We start from the raw sequence: 17,049 nt of genomic DNA on the forward strand, positions 1-17,049 counted from the left end.
GTGGATAAATGTCATGGAACATCTAATTCAGTCCCTTCACATTTCAGGCTCTTAGTAAATTGTTCCATTTATTGGGCACGTGGGTGGGGAACCAAAGCATCAAAGAGCGGAAAGAACACAGGCCTTGGACTCATGGTAGATCTGGGTTTGAATCTTTGTTACTTGTTAGTTGTGTGACTAAAGACTCATTTAGTCTTTAGACTAACCCTCATCTGTAAAATGAGGGTTAAAACTTACAAGAATTGAATGATAAAGCACATAAAAATATGTACTAGCGTGATGCCTGATGGGTAGAAGGTACACAGTCCGTGATAGGTAGTTGCTGAGATCTGTGTATAATTTTGTAGGTAAGCATTCCTGATGGGGAAGAATTGTTATGTAAAGTTATTTTGAAGAGGACTGTTTCTTTTTCTTTTTCAATATTTATTTATTATTTTGAGAGAGTGAGAGAGAATTCATGAGTGTGCACACAAGCAGGGGAAGGGCAGAGAGAGAGGGAGAGAGAGAATCTCAAGCAGGCTCCTCACTGTCAGTACAGAGCCTGACTTGGAGCTCGATCTCTCGAATCATGAGATCATGACCTGAGCAGAAATCAAGGGTCAGATGCTTAACAGACTGAGCCACCCAGGTGCCCCTGAAAAGGACTGTTTCTAAGCAGAGTCAGCTGTTGACATGCAGTCTCTGATCTGTTTATTTTCAGTTTGAATACTTGAAGCTTAAACCTGAGCCATTATTTTCTAAAGAGATCTCTGAGAGGTATAGGTATTCGAGACACCAAAAGTACTCAGTAAAAACGCAGCTCTGATGAGAATTTCTGGGAGTAGAGGCACATCTCCACATTTTTAGAAGTACCTCCAAGGGGATCTTCATCACCCCAAAGTTTAGGATCTCCAGTCTAATCCACAGTGCTTTATGAAGTATTAGAATACCTGTATACAGTATTTTGAGAGAAGAAAGAATAATTTCTCTTATCTAATTTTAGATAAAGAAGATTTGAGCTCTGGGTTTTTTAAAATGGACTCAGGAATGAGATTTTTTTTCCCCAGAGGGTTGCAACTTTAGAAATAATTCGTGTTTGCTCTAAATTCTTTTTAGTTATTGCGAAACCAGAGATTCCCCGCATCTTATCACCATGCTGTGGAAACTGTTGTGAATATGCTGACGCCACACATCACTCAGAAGTTTCGAGATAACCCAGAGGCATCTAAACATGCAAACCACAGTCTTGCTGTGTTCATCAAGGTGAGGGCAGAAGTGCACAGGGCGTCAAGTGGCTAAAATGTTCATTCTAGCAGTGACCAATATATGGTAGGTGCTCAGTAGATGTCAATGGTATGTTTTTATGCTAAAGGATAAACTTATTAACAGTAAATGCTGATTTCAACCCAACTTTTTTTTTTTTTTTTTTTTTTTTTAGAGAGAGTAACAGAGAGCAAGCAGGGGAGGGGCAGAGAGAGAGGGAGAGAGAGAGGATCCTAAGCAGGCTCCATGCTCAGCACAGAGCCCAGCTTGGGGCTCCGATCTCATGACCTGAGCTGAAATCAAGATTCAGATACTCAACCCACTGAGCCACCCAGGCGCCCCTCAACCCAACTTAAAAAAAAAAAAAAAAAGTTGGTGCCTAAATACTTACCTTTCTGGGATGTTTTCTCCACAGAGATGTTTCACCTTCATGGACAGGGGCTTCGTCTTTAAACAGATCAACAACTACATCAGCTGCTTTGCTCCTGGAGACCCGAAGGTAGCTTGTGTGTTACAGGCTGCTCTTACAGACATCCAGAAACCCACCTGTTTCTCTGGGCTCACATGGCAATTTTCTTTCAGTCCCGCCAGAGGCACTATTGTCCCCTCTTTTGGAGTTACTATCTAGTACTAACTAGTACTTGTATTAATGTGTGGGGTGTTAGGAATACAGTAATTCTGAATATAAAATACATATACTTCTTGATTTTCTCATAAATATCCAAGATGACTTCTCCACTGCAAAATTAAAAGTATAAGGGTTGGAAATCATAGTTTACTTAACAAGGTAATGGAAGTAAGCACATAGACTTTGTCTAGAATTATCTGTCTCTTCCCTAGTGTGTCTATTTTAAAGCTCTGCCTTACTCATTTTTTAATGGTGTTAAGTCTGTGTCTATAATTATAAGCTGCCTGAAATCCTTTTTGAAGTAGGAGAAGCATAAAGAATAAATGTCCTAAGAGTCAGTTGAGGACATTGTTTAATGAAATACATTCCCAGTTTTCAAACAAATCCCTACAGCCATTCTAAAATCTGTAACATAGCATAGAACATGCGGTTTTAAGAGGGTCATGAAGCTAAAGACTGGGTGTATGATTTCTAACAGGTTTTTAGGGTGCTGTGTATTCGGTGAGGTATTTATCTTTGACCATTGTTTCCTGCAGACTCTCTTTGAATACAAGTTTGAATTTCTCCGTGTGGTGTGCAATCACGAACACTATATACCTTTGAATCTCCCCATGCCATTCGGAAAAGGCAGGATCCAAAGATACCAAGGTAATCTATCTCTACATACATTAATCTGAGTCTTTTCACAAAAAGAGCCATTCATTTTTAGTAAGAAAAGAGAATGGACTCAAATGTGACCTTGGAATTTTCTAATTTTTTTTTATTGATGAGTTCATTTTTTCTTGTTAAATTTCCATTAAAAAAAAAAAAAAAACTATTGGTAAAGTGTTGTGTGGGAACTTACTCGCCAGCAAACTTACTAGACTGCAGGTCATGTCAGTGAGGCCCTATTTCGCTGAAAAATTCCTTTGCTTAAATAAAAATCCATTTTACTTAACTGTAGTTTATTTTTTGATTTGTTTCACTTTTCCTTTTTTCTTATGAATTAGCTTTTCTTTCACCAACTGTGGAGTCAAATGACACTCCTGTAGGTAGGTGTGGGTGTGACCGCTTGCTTTCTTGCATTTTCCTCCTTCAAAAGAAAGAGAATGCAAGTCATTGCCGAGATGCTTACGTATGCTCTCCATTTCGGCGGTTCCCATATGCTATTTGGATTAGTTCTCAAATTCACGATAAACCAGTGGATTTACTCTCACCGCGGCTAAGATATTGCTGTAACACCCCCGGGGTGGGCATCTGGGTTTTTGCTCCTGGGGTCCGTAGGTCCTCTAGGATACCTCTTTAAGAAGTCATACAAACAAAAAGCCCTGCTTTACTCCAGAAATGTCCTGTTCCGCCATTTTCATAGTCCTTGTCCTTAGTGGTGGCAGGGACCTGAATCAGGAGCCACACGGCTTGTCACATGCGTTTTACGTTTGCATGTTGAGTCTTTAACTGTCGTGTATCTTCTTAAAATTTGAAGAGAGGAAACTCATCGAGATTTCTTTGTCTTCACTAAGCCAAACGAAAATAATTAGTCTGTCAAGTCTGTCAAGTGGTATTACTGAGTTTAGTGTCTTGTGTGTGCTGGGGATGACTTATGCTAAAAGGGAGAAAAAGCAGAAGGATGTCCCCAAACTATTAATGACACCTAAATCAACGGCCTTGGGAACTCAGAAACACACAAAAGCATTCGTTCGGACACATAAATGTCTTTCCCCAAGACAGACTTGGACTGCCTTTTAAGGAGCAAGCAGGGGGATCGGGGCCCTGGTGTGGGCATTCATGCATTCAACAAATATTTAGCTGGCACCAAGTGTGGCTAGGGTACCCATGACTTTGGGTTGCAGTCATGGACTAGGGGGATGAAAATGCCTGGGTGTTTTACCGAAGTGAAATATGTGGCATGTTAGTGATGAGCGCTAAGGAGAGAAAACTAAACCAAGGAGGGGGGGAGGGTATGAAATGGGCAGGGGGCATCTGAGAGAGGGTGACCAGGAAAAGCCTCACTGCGAAGGTGACTTTGGGGTGATAATTGGCAGAAAGCTGGGTGAGGCGGGGGTGAGCATCCTGGGTCAAGGGTCAGGTGCCCAGCAGACTCAGACAAGCTCTTAGTAGATTGAGCTTAAAACAGTCGTAAACAGTGGACATGATTATTCTGGAAAGATGGATACTTTTTCCCTGGCCTTCTGCATAGGACTTGGGTCGGTATTTTGGATAGGTTTAGAAGTAACTAATATGGAATCAAAGTCAAAGAAGGGGTCTATAGATTTTCCTCTAATAATGGATTCAATATAAGAATTGAGATTCTAACTACAGCTTACTGAAAGGTGTATTTCAACTTGAGAGTGATGTGTAGCCGCTTTTTAAAAATTTTTTTTTTATTTTAATGTTTATTTTTAAGAGAGAGAGACAGAGTGAGCAGGGGAGGGGCAGAAAGAGAGGGAGACACAGAATCTGAAGCAGGCTCCAGGCTCTGAGCTGTCAGCACAGAGCCCGATGCGGGGCTCGAACTCACAGACTGTGAGATCATGACCTGAGCCGAAGTCGGCCACCCAACCGACTGAGCCCCCAGGTGCCCCTGAGTTGCTTTTATTTACCCTCCTTCAGTAGATTTCACATTTCCTCCTATTTGTTCTCCATAAGAGATACCAGTTTTATCACTTACCTTGCTGATGAGTTACTAGTTTAGCTTGGTGCTTTGTGTATTTCAGTTTTAGTTTATATTAGTTTTTTAAACTTACTTATAGAGGTGTAGAAGTACTGAGTAAATTTTTAAAAATTCTATGTTAAGGAAGTTCTTCATTCAGTTATAGCAGAATAAATAGGTTATATGCTAACATGTTCTTTTTAAACACATTGGGTTTTAATGAGAGCATATAGGCTTTAATGACCGGAAAATGGATTGATGAACTCAAGTAGTAAAGAACAAATATTTTAATAGACTATGTGTATTTATTCTTTCTTTAGTGACGTGTTTGTTAGGTACAAATTACTTCTCCATAATGTCAGTTAGACAATAACTTTATTTTCTATTTCACATCGATAACCAAATTTCATTTGTAGTATAACATGTTGTGTATTCCAAAAATTAGTACTAAAACTATTCACTAACTTAATATTTATGCAAGATGTAACATCTTCTAAAATCAAAGTCCAGTACAATTATCTGTATTTAAATTTTGTTTAAGAGTTTGATGTGATAACTAGAGCAGTATGTTTTTTTTAAAGTTAATTTATCTTTGAGAGGGAGGGAGAGACAGAGGGCAAGTAGGGGAGGGACAGAGAGAGAGGGAGATAGAGAATACGAAACAGTCTCCTGACTCTGAGCTATCAGCACAGAGACCGACCGGGGCTCGATCTCACAAACTGTGAGATCATGACCTGAGCCACCCAGGAGCCCCAGGAATTAGAGCAGTATTTTAGATAATCAACCTTTTCCCAAGTGAAGTTAAGTTTAATCATCTGTTGACACACAGGGTGGGCTAAATGCAGAGGGTGGGTTTGGCTTCTGTTTTATTCAAAGTGCATTATAGCCTCTGGAACTAAAGCAGTTTCTGTCCCTCATTTCAGATCTCCAGCTTGACTACTCATTAACAGACGAGTTCTGTAGAAACCACTTCTTGGTGGGGCTGTTGCTGAGGGAGGTGGGGACCGCCCTCCAAGAGTTTAGGGAGGTCCGACTGATTGCCATCAGCGTGCTCAAGAACCTGCTGATAAAGCATTCTTTTGATGACAGATATGCTTCGAGGGTGAGTGGACCCCAGTGGAAGGAAATATGGATTGGTAAATGTCCTTCATTTTAAGTATTACAGAGAAAGTAACCAATTAGAAAATTAGCGGTAACCTCACTAAGACCCTTCGCTGTTTACACAGTAAAATCTAATAGTCTTCATAGCAAGGATCCGAATACAGGAGGTGGCCAGTGCCAGCTTGGTCCATCGTGAAATTCTCAGAGCCTTGGGGTAAACTTGTACTGTGTGCCTTTGTTTCAGAGCCATCAAGCAAGGATAGCCACTCTCTACCTGCCTCTGTTTGGTCTGCTAATCGAGAACGTGCAGCGGATCAACGTGAGGGATGTGTCACCCTTCCCCGTGAACCCCGGCAGTGTACGTAAGCACATACATCTAGGTACAGTCTGCATTCATCCCTGTGGCTGCCCTAACCAAGTCACACGAACTGGGTGGCCAAAAACAACAGAATTTCATTCTTTCACAGTCAGGAGGCCAGAAGTCTGAAATCAAGGTATCCGCAGGATTGGTCCCTTCTGGAGGCTCCGTGTGAAACGTCTGTTCCATGCCTCTCTCACAGCTTCTGGTGGTTGCCCCAAATCCTTGCGTTCTTTGGCTTATGGCCACGTTGTTACAGTCTCAGCCTCTGCCTTCACAGGGCCTCCCCGCTGGCGTGTATCTGGGTCTCTGATGTCCTCTTCTTTTCTCATAAGAACACAGTGATTGGATGTAGGCCTCCTAATCCAGGATGACTTCATTTTACCTTCCATCGTCATCACATCTACAAATAAGGTCACATTCCGAGGTTCTGGGCGGGTATGAATTTGCAGGGGACACATCCATTCTTTTTTTTTTTTTTTCCTCCACCCAAACCATAATAGTCCATAGTACTCTTGTTTAATTGCATTTCTGGCTAAGATGGAGCCAGTCTATTAACCTTCAACTGTTAGGTTGAAAATCATTATTCAAACCATGCTTTCCTGCTGGACCATATCTTGTAAGATATAAGGACCTTCACTGTGTATTCAACAAAAATTTATGGGTAGAGGAGGTTAAAAGAAAAAAGCATAGTTCTAACCTGTGTACTATGAGAGCTCAGTGCTAGTAGCCCTAATTCTGATGGTAACATGCTAACAAGTCGTGGAAAAGCCACGTCTTGGGGCTAGAGTTTCTCAGTGTCTGTAAAACTAGAAAGTCAGACTAGATGTTAGGGAGGCCAACCTGAGTGATACAAGGCCCCACCTCCAAGAACAGGCATCTTAATTTATATTATCCTCATGCAGTCATTGGAAGATGTATTGGAAATTAAGTTGATTGAAGGATGATCCCAGAGATGATCTCAAAATGTTTGGGTTGGGGACTCTCTACCACCATTCATTTGCACACATACTACCAGTGCAGCGATCTTCTTTTCGCTTTTATTCTGGACCCGTGAACTGGCTCAGGTGTTAGTCTTGCCACTTTGTGATTATGGCATACCCTGGGGGAATTGTCGTGTGTGTTTCTGTCCCTTTCCCCACCCACTGCTGCACCGTCCCATTTTTTATACTGTCTGTCCTCTTCTGGACACATCTCCTAAATCAAGGCATGCTGAGATACCCCGTATGTGTAGAATGGGTTCTGTAGTTCCAAAGGGCACTGTCCTTAAATAAAATGCCCCTCACTAATCTCACGCTGTATGTACAACATTGTATTCACACGTGCATCCTCTGAACCTGTCTGCTTTTCTGATCTGGATAAGTCACTCAGGGTATAATGCTATCTCTCTGTACTGCTTCAAACCTGAGAAAATCAGTAAAATCCCTTTTATCACATGACTTCAAAATTAACATAATTCGTCCACTGACTGGGAGTTCACACGAAGCTGCAAGCTTGCAGAGCTTTCCAGTGCTGCTCATTTGGGAGGATTTCCCATGTTCCAGTTAGAAGGGGCATGTGAGGCTTTTTTCCCTGAGGAAGTAACATTCCACAACAATCTAAAGAAATGCTGGGCATCAGAGGTCTGGAAAGGGAACGTGCTAGACATTTGGGGGAAACAAATAGTGACTTTATGGGCCGAGGCTGCGCTGTCCCCAGTTTCGTGCCTGGTCTGCTGCCTCTGCCAACCTCCTCCCTCTGCTGCACGCCGGTGCACCTGCTTCTCCCACGCAGCGTGTCCGTCTCGGCCACATGTCCCCTGCTGGCATGTGCCTTCACACTTCCAAGAGCAGCCAACGACTCTTCTAACGTCGTCTTCAACTATTTCTTTTCCCTCTCCCCTTGGGCAGACTCTGAAGGAGGAATCGCTTCCGCTGCCAGCTGCGAACCCGCTGGTGACTCCACAGAAGCCTGGGATCGCTCTGGACAACAGCCTGCACAAGGACCTGTTCGGCGCCATCTCTGGCATCGGTAACGTTTCGTGCTCTGTTTGCTTCTCCCTGGTCTCATTCTGAAAGCGCCTTCATCCTGCAGTGTGGGAGCCACTCCAACTTTCAAATTAGAACCTTAAAGTCTGAGTTTCTCCCTTGAATGTTCTTCTTCTGGTTTTAATATTTAATGAATGAAACCCCTCAACTCTACACTGAAATACAGACCCTCCAAATTCTCCTGCACTGCAGATTCAGTATACTTAATCACATATCTGTGCTGTTTGCTTTTTGTTTTTGTTAATGCTTAAGTTATCATTTAAAACTTTCAGGGGCACCTGGGTGGCTCAGTCAGTTAAGGATCCGACTCTTGGTATTTGGCTCAGGTCATGATCTCCTGGTTTTGTGGGTTCGAGCCCCGTATGGGGCTCTGTTCTGGCAGCACTGGAGCCTGCTTGGGATTTTCTTTCTCTTTCTCTCTGCTGCCTACCCGCCCCCCCCCCACCCCAACTCCCACTGTCTCTGTCTCAAAAAAAACCCCAAAAAACAAAAACTTAAAACTTTCAAATTGGATTATGTTTCTAGAAAAGGAGGATCTTTGCAGATTTTGGGGGGGTGGTGGTGCTGTGGGTAGGATTTATTTGTGGTGATAGTGATTTTGATGAACTATGATAGAATAATTACTGAGGAGATAGTGGTCTCTGGTGAGAATGCAGTTCTAAAATCAGTTTTCTAAAATCGTTTCTAGAAGATTATTTTCTCTCTGACATATTGTAAGAGCCATTCCCATGGAGAAGAAAGCAGCTGGGATAGATCGAGATTCAAACTGAGTAGTTCTGTGTAAGAAAATACCTGAGAAATGTACTTATTTTTTTTATTTATTCATTGTATACGTTGTTTTCTTTTTTATATATAGTTTTTTTTAATTTTATTATTTTTTTTTATAATTTACATCCAAATTAGCATATAGTGCAACAGTGATTTCAGGAGTAGATTCCTTCGTGCCCCTTACCCATTCAGCCCATCCCCCCTCCCACAACCCCTCCAGTAATCCTCAGTTTGTTCTCCATATATATAAGTCTCTTATGTTTTGTCCCCCTCCCTGTTTTTATATTATTTTTGCTTCCCCTCCCTTATGTTCTTCTGTTTTATCCCTGAGAAATGTACTTATTAAAACTCTGACTAACTGAGCACCTGCACCAGCCCCTTCCTAAAGATAATGTTACGAAACATAGATGTGTCTTCGTACCATTGTCACGGATAATCACTTTATTCCGTCTTCATTTCTCTCTTTCACTATGCTTTGAATAAATAAAGCATCCTGCCGTGACCAGTACTGGGAACACCCAGGAAAGGAATTAACTCACAGGACAGAATAAAGGGCAGTCCTCTCAGCAAATTAATTTTCAGGAGTGTAGTTCATTCTAAATTTATGTCTTTACCTTTTGTGTTGATCTTTTTAAAAAAAAAAAAAAAAGTTTATTTATTTTGAGAGAGAGAGAGAAGGGGAGGGGCAGAGAGAGAGGGAGAGAGAGAATCCGAGCAGGCCCGGTGCTGTCAGCGCAGAGCCCGACTCGGGGCTCAATCCCGTGAACCTCGAGATCATGACCTGAGCTGAAATCAAGAGTCATTCAACTGACTGAGCCACCCAGGTGCCCTTGTGTTTGATGTGAAGATGCTGTTTCATGTAGATGATGAAACTGAGCAGAACATAAAGTCAGAAACCCCACACCATGCCCAGATTTATCCTACAGTACCCAACCCTTAATCTTATTTATGCTTATGTATGTATTTTTAATTTTTTTAATGTTTATTTTATTTTTGAGACAGAGACACAGAGAGCGAGCAGGGGAGGGGCAGAGAGAGAGAGGGAGACACAGAATCTGAAGCAGGCTCCAGGCTCTGAGCTGTCAGCACAGAGTCCAACGTGGGGCTCGAACTCACAAACTGTAAGATCATGACCTGAGCTGACGTCAGGCGTTTAACCGACTGAGCCACTCAGGCGCCCTATATTTTTCATAGTTATAGTTGTCTCATTAGGTGTCATAAAGATTAAATGAGTTAATTCATGCAGAATGCTCAGATTAGAGACTGGCATGTGATGTTTGCACTTGCCTCGCTCCTGGGGCCTTCACTCTGTCTTCTTCGCCCTGTTCTGCCCACACACCCAGCCACTGCTTCAGGAGCGGGAAAGGGTCTTTCCTGGGAAGATTTGGTCTGCAAGAGTTCACAGCACTGGCTTTAAAGTCACACAGAGGCGGTTTTGAATCCATACTCTGTCATGTACTAATTGCCCTGGGCACTGTGTCTCTCCTCTTCACCATCAGTGTCCACATCAACAGAGTCGCGGCGAGGGGTGGGAAGCTCATAGATGTGCACAGTGCTCAGCATGGTGACACTCGGTGTTGTCATCTGCCTGCATTATAACAAACACATTTCTTCAATGTCATGCACGCTTTGGGATATACTCTCAGTAGCCAGTTTCAGGACTCTTAGGGCCCAGGAATGTGTTGAAATCTTACCTCCTTGACCAGTACTCTCTAGGATTCAAGACTTTATGGAAATGACCAAACTCGAATGAAGTGACGCTTTGACTCTGCATTTATTCTCCAATTCCGCATTCACCTTGTTAGGGTGTGGGATGCCTTGAGAATGGAAAAATGAGCCATTGGGTATCATTAGCAAGACTCAAATGGCATTAATGACCCTCAGTTGCTCTGTGTTCATGATGAAGTTGTGAAAAGTATTTGAGACTAATTTAATCCCTTTCTCTTTCTTAAATTTAAAGATCTGAATCCACTTTTCATAGCAATTCACCATAACAGACTTACTTATACTCAAGCTTCATGTCTATTACCCCCATCTTTAAATACTTAAATCTTTGTTCCTTATAGGAATGCCTTCCAGAAAAGCCCCCACCTTTGAACTGAGTTTGCTAATTGTTTTCTGGTAGCTTGAGCAACTCTTCTTTTATTCTTCAAGGAGTTTCCAGTTAACTTTAGTCCTAGTACCTATCCTTTGAGAGCAGACTTTCTCCTTACATCTCTATTTAGTAGAAATCCTTGAGAAAGCACCTTCCGCAGTTGTTTTTAAATGCCTTTGGAATGTGGTGCGTGAAGATTTCTAGAACGGATTCATTGCCTGGATGAAAACTGCTCTGAGATTACATTTGCTTTAAATGGTACACATTCTCTGGGTGCCTGGGTGGCTCAGTCAGTTGAGCATCTGACCTGATTTTGGCTCAGGTCATGATCTCATGGTTGTGCGATCAAGTCCCTTGTCAGATTCTGCACTGGGCGTGTAGTCTGCTTGAGATTCTGTCTCTCCCTTTGCCCCTCCCCCACTTGCACACTCTCTAAAAAAATTAAATTTTAAAAATAAAATAAAAGACACGCCTCTTAGACTCAGGGTTTCTTTTTCCATCTACTCAGTGTTTTGCACTGGGCTGTCTGTACAAAGAAGACAGAGGTGAATTAAACTTTCCATTTCACTTACATGTTGTTTAAGATTTTTAAAGGTTATGCACTGGACTGAGATATTAAACACACACACATGCACACACACACACACACACACGCACACACACACACAATGGGAACATAGTTCTACTAAGCATGCTGATTTTGATTTATTGCATTTCCATCTGTTTGCCTTAGATTAGGACTCCGTTTCTGGAACTGATCCTAAAACTCTGGGAATTTAGAGTCTAATTTTGCTTTACTGAGGACCTCTTTCTCATGATCATTATGTTCTACATTAAATATGAAGCCTGGTTATATTAGGAGGACTATAATTAAAATTCAGTCATAATGTGTGTTTTATCTCTAAGTATAGAAAAAGGCTCTAGATTTTTCATAGATTTTTGCCTTTTCCCCATGACAGTCAATCACACAGCTTCTGCTCTGGGATGGGGCAGCGGGGGGCCAATGGTTTACATATTCCAGCCATCACTTGCATGTTCCAATTCCCCTGGCTCTTTTCTTAATTTTAATATGCTGAGTCAGTTTCAGGGATGGCCGTAGTGTCAGGTGAAGGGCGGGATTAACTTAGAAGCAGCTCATTCGGCAGCTCATTTGCATCTGGAAATCTGAAAACCCCGGCCTGTTCCTAGCGTTAGGGAACGGCATCTTCAGCCTAGGTGTGGGAGGCTGTGCTCGCTCATGCAGTGTGCACAACCAGCCAGGCCGTTTGGGTTCAGCACGAATGTGGAAGTTTGACAGTCGTTTTAAATTATGTGAGTGAGGTACTTAAATCTTATCTAAGCAGGAAGTCCATCCATTACTTTTAAAAATTCCATAGTAATGAGGTGTAGGGGCTGATTTCTGCCTTCAAATGCTATTTTTTCACGGATCTCACAAATTTTACTTCTAAGTTAAATTTCATTTCTGCTCGTAACTGTTGCAGAGATTCCCAACCATTCTCAGTTTGCAGCATGCTTACTGTCACAGTGAGTTTTCTATGGAGTCCCCAGGCCAGAATGAAACACCCAGCAGTTCTGTTGATAAGGTGCTTACAGCCAAAAAAACCTAAAAAGGTTTTTTTTTTTAATGTTTATTTATTTATTTTGAGAGAGGACATGAGCTGGGAGGGGCAGAGTAAGGGAAAGAGCGAGAGTCCCAAACAGGCTCCACACTGTCAGCACCGAGTCCTGTGCAGGACTCGATCTCACAAACTGTGAGATCATGATGTGAGCCAAAACCAAGAGTCAGATGCTTAACTGACTGAGCCACTCAGGTGCCCCAAAATAACCTAATAAGTTCTCATATCTGGACAACTTAGTAGGCATTTGAAAAATACATCAATTTAAAGGAAAATCATTTTAATTTTAATAACCACACCACAGCCATTACCAATGGGATGTGTATGCCTGGTAGGCACTGGCCAGCTTCTCAGCTGGAATCAGACTGCTCACCACCATCTTCACGTTCCTGGTCCACAGTGATTTTTCACCCAGTACTTGCTTTTAATCACAGCAGCCGCCAAATACCTAGCTTCACAAAGACACGACATCATCGGAAGGAATGTAGCATGATCTAACATGGAAACTACAGTTTAGCAGATGTCATGTATCACTGTTTTTCTTGAAAATGTAAAATATCCCCAGACACCCCTCTGAGTTTCTTAGGTCACCTTAGCACACAGTTTGAATACTGTGGTTTTATTGAATTGGTTTAGTTTTTCGATTTGATAGTTGCAGGTGGATTTGCCTTTTTAATATATATATTTTTTGAGCCTTTATCTCATTCTGAAACCGCGTATGCTCCTTTAGCCTGAAGAAATCAGAGGTGGCTTCTCACAAGCTATGGAACTGATGGTTCCGTCTGAGCGTTTCAGATGATGGTCTGGTTCTTTCTTTATTTTTTTTAAATTTTTTTTAATGTTTATTTATTTTTGAGACAGAGAGAGACACAGCATAAGCAGGGAAGGGGTAGAGAGAGAGGGAGACACAGAATGTGAAGCAGCCTCCAGACTCCTAGCTGTCAGCACAGAGCCCAATGCAGGGCTCGAACTCACGAACTGTGAGATCATGACCTGAGCCAAAGTCGGACGCTTAACCGAATGAGCCACCCAGGCGCCCCATGGTCTGGTTCTTTAAAGGTGAGGTAGTTGAATGCAGTGCTTGAGCCAGCTTCCTAACAGAAGAAACAAGGGCCATAAAAGCAATTTCCCTTAAAGTTCAGCACTTTATTTTGTTCTGTCTCACCATATCTTTGGTCTTGGCTTAAATTTCCCTTTAGCTTCTCCATATACGACGTCAACTCCAAACATCAATAGTGTGAGAAATGCTGATTCGAGAGGATCCCTCATAAGCACAGATTCGGGGAACAGCCTTCCAGAAAGGAATAGTGAGAAAAGCAATTCCCTGGATAAGGTAATTTCTTGTCATCTAACTTAAATATTTCTTAAAACTAATGGATTTAGCACAAAGTAAACCTTGCTTCGTGTTCTAGTGTTCAATAAGTGTGACTTTTTTTTTTTTTTTAAGTCCGTTAACCTGGAGTAGATGATCAGAGTATTATCTAAGGATGGAGCCCATTTCCTGAAACCCCAATTCCTGTTTCCAGGAGTTCAGATGAGGGCAGTGTTTATAGTGGAGGACCTTGAGCAAATAGTTTTGGCAGGTTGGACAGGTAGGGAGATCAAAATGCCACTCATTTAAAATGCCCATGGCCTGTGAGAGAATACCATTTATACACAGTTTTCCATACAAATGAGTATTGAGTCCAAAGCCAGCTCCAGAAAAGTTAATTCATCATATAGGTGATTCAGGGGTAAGGCTTTATTGAAAACCGTCTCACACTGGTACCCCCAACACAACGCATCCTCCTCGTATTTAACTTTTTTTTCTTGAAATAACAAGGGTCAAGCTATTTGGAACTTTGTGGGAATGAATAAAGCTTGACTTTAAACCCGGGACAATGGTAGATTGGTTTTGCCTTCGCCACCGTTTTCCTGAGTTATTTCAAGTTCTAGGCAAGCGCACCACTAAACAGGTGAACCGCTTAGGAATGTACTTCTAGCTCTCAGGCACGTGGAAAATCAGGGTTGTAACCATACCTCTACTTCTGTGGCTGGCATTGACACGATTATCCTCCAGTGCCATTCTGTAGAGACGCCAGCATTTCAGTGTGCGTCATGACATACTGACCTTCTCCCTTGACCATGACTTGCCTTCACGTGTAGAGTGAGAAGCTGCTCAGGAGGCATTCCGCTTGCATCATACGCAGTGCTGGAGAGGAGGAAGAGAGCTGCCAGTCAGCCAGGAAAAACCGGGTCACTGTGGATTTTTCCCTTCTAACGATTCCACCTTTGCCAGAGAAAACTCTGCATGCCGCTCCTTCCCTCCCACTGCAAGAAGTCCTGGGTTCTCCTCGTGGCCCTGGCGAAGTGGGTGGGCGAGACGATGCACCCGCACGACACTTTTGCCACTAACTGCACCTGTGTTTCTTCCTATAATAGAAATACTCACACGTGTGTGGTTAGTTAAGCCCATTTATCGTTATTTTTTTTCAATTGCCCCCCAATGCCTTGAATGAAAGATATTTTTAATTGATCTTTCTGCTTTGGTATTTGGCAAAAAAAATAATAATAAAATCCTGATTTCGATTGGAAATGTAACTTTGAAGATTTTAAAATCTCCTGTGTTTTTATCAGGAGATGAGATTCTTGTTCTTTTTTTTTTTTTTTTTTTTTTTTTTTTAACGTGAACCTGCTGTCTAGTGGCAAAACTGCTCTCACCCTGTGCCCTGTGTGTTCGGAAGTTTGCGGTGTTGGGCTAAGCTGGTGAGGGGATGATCTCATCAATTTAGGGTCTTTGGCCACACTCTGCTGAGCTGTCCCTATTTGGCCCTATTGGGTACCTGCCTATCGCTTTTCCCCAAGGGTGCCCCACGTTGTCAGCTGAATGCCAGTGACTCAGCACCAGGCTTTCGTGGCTGGTACACAGGAGCAGGATAGATTTTATTTGCTCCTTCAGCCACTGGCGTTCTCCTGAGGATATGGTTCCCAACCATATCCTGCAGTGTCTTCTGAAGCATCATTTCTGTGTCTGATCCTAGTACGCATACTTTCTGCATGAGATTGTACTTGGCATTTCAGAACTAAGCTGGTAGCCACAACTATAGTTACCCAGTTTGAAAAGTCCGCGCCTTCTGGCTTGTCTCTTAGGAAAGTATGTGAAAGGAGACGAGTCAGAGCTCCTATGCACCAGCATAGTGTGTGTATTTGGTGAAGGTGTGCCTGTAGTTTGTTGACAAAGTAGTCATACCTTCCAATTTGTGTGATTTGACTCAGTTCTAAGAGTCTTTCTCTTTCAAGGGAGAAAAATGAACCTAGTTTTGTTTTCCCTGTAATGAAGTATAAAAAAATCACCTGTCCTTCCTTTTTTTTTTTTTTTTTTTTTTTAGCACCAGCAAGGTGGCGCTTTGGGAAATTCTGTGGTTCGCTGTGACAAACTTGACCAGTCTGAGATTAAGAGCCTGCTGATGTGTTTCCTCTACATCTTAAAAAGCATGTCTGATGGTAGGTTAAAAGAAGGATGTCAGTTTTACTTTCTTCGTGTAGTATTTAGTTTAATTTTTAAAACTTGTAATCGCTTGAAAGGATATAAGGATTTAAAAGGCTTTTCTTCCATGTTTGAAATACATGTTAATTTACTAAATGTAGTAGAAATAAAAGTCTTAATTTGGAAAAAGATTTTTACTAATTGTTCTAGAAAGTGAGTTCTAAAATGTGCATGGGCCATTTAAAAATATTTTTTATTAAACTCAGACGTACCATCTTAAATTAAATGTGACAGAAGCAGATAAATGAGGTAGCTTTTGATTTTTTTTTTTTTTAATTTTATTTGTCCAAACAAACGTACTGGCAACTTGCATAACTTTCTAGTCAGGCTCTTGAATTGGAATATGTAGTATTGGGGGATCTAAGCATCAATTCCATTTAGAGAGTGTGTGACATTCCTGGCTTTAACTGGAAGTGAGATGTGAGTTTTTCTTTTTCTAGTGGAAATAGTAGTTTCATAGTAGATTAAGTTTTTTTTTTTTAAGTTTAGTTATTTATTTTTGGAGAGAGCACACATGTGCATGGGTCAAGGAAGGGCAGGGAGATGGAGAGAGAGAGAATCCTAAGAAGGCTCTGTGCTGTCAGTGGGCTTGAATTCATGAACTGTGAGATCATGACCTGGGCTCAAATCAAGAGTCAAGGGGCACCTGGGTGGCTCAGTCAGTTAAGCATCTGACTTCAGCTCCGGTCATGATCTCACAGTTTTTGAGTTCAACCTGACAGTTCAGAGCCTGGAGGCTGTGTCTCCCTCTCCTCCTGACTGAGCTGCCCAGCCACCCCAGTAGGTTAAGTTTCTGAAGGCTTTGACAACCATATTTTTTTTAATAGAATAAAGTTTTAAATATCTGTGATAGACATTTCAACTCTGGTTTTGTCATACAAGCAATCACATGAAATCATGTCATGGTACAAGGTCACATTTCTTAACTTGTTCAAAAATCTTATCCTACTTTCCCTGCAACATATCAGAAAGTTTACTGTGAAGGATATTGAGTGAGCAAAGTCTTTTGAAAACAAAATGTTGAAGGCATCTCGTGCTGCCTGTGTGTGGTGGCAGTAG

General features: G+C 41.9%; 1 protein-coding gene across 21 annotated transcripts in view; it reads left to right on the forward strand.

Annotated features, from left to right (window-relative positions):
• The window catches only part of DOCK9 (dedicator of cytokinesis 9), a 290,719-nt gene that overhangs the window by 212,937 nt on the left and 60,733 nt on the right, over positions 1–17,049 (forward strand). For all 21 annotated transcript variants that reach the window (XM_060636782.3, XM_060636789.3, XM_060636803.3 and 18 more), the window contains exons 28-35: positions 1,096–1,242; positions 1,658–1,741; positions 2,407–2,518; positions 5,423–5,601; positions 5,845–5,958; positions 7,848–7,968; positions 13,664–13,797; positions 15,833–15,947. In XM_060636782.3, coding sequence (XP_060492765.2) covers positions 1,096–1,242; positions 1,658–1,741; positions 2,407–2,518; positions 5,423–5,601; positions 5,845–5,958; positions 7,848–7,968; positions 13,664–13,797; positions 15,833–15,947 — 1,006 coding nt within the window. The remainder of the gene's footprint in view (positions 1–1,095; positions 1,243–1,657; positions 1,742–2,406; positions 2,519–5,422; positions 5,602–5,844; positions 5,959–7,847; positions 7,969–13,663; positions 13,798–15,832; positions 15,948–17,049) is intronic.

Source organism: Panthera onca, chromosome A1, assembly GCF_046562875.1.
Source record: "Panthera onca isolate mPanOnc1 chromosome A1, mPanOnc1 haplotype 2, whole genome shotgun sequence".
Classification (NCBI taxonomy): domain Eukaryota; kingdom Metazoa; phylum Chordata; class Mammalia; order Carnivora; family Felidae; genus Panthera; species Panthera onca.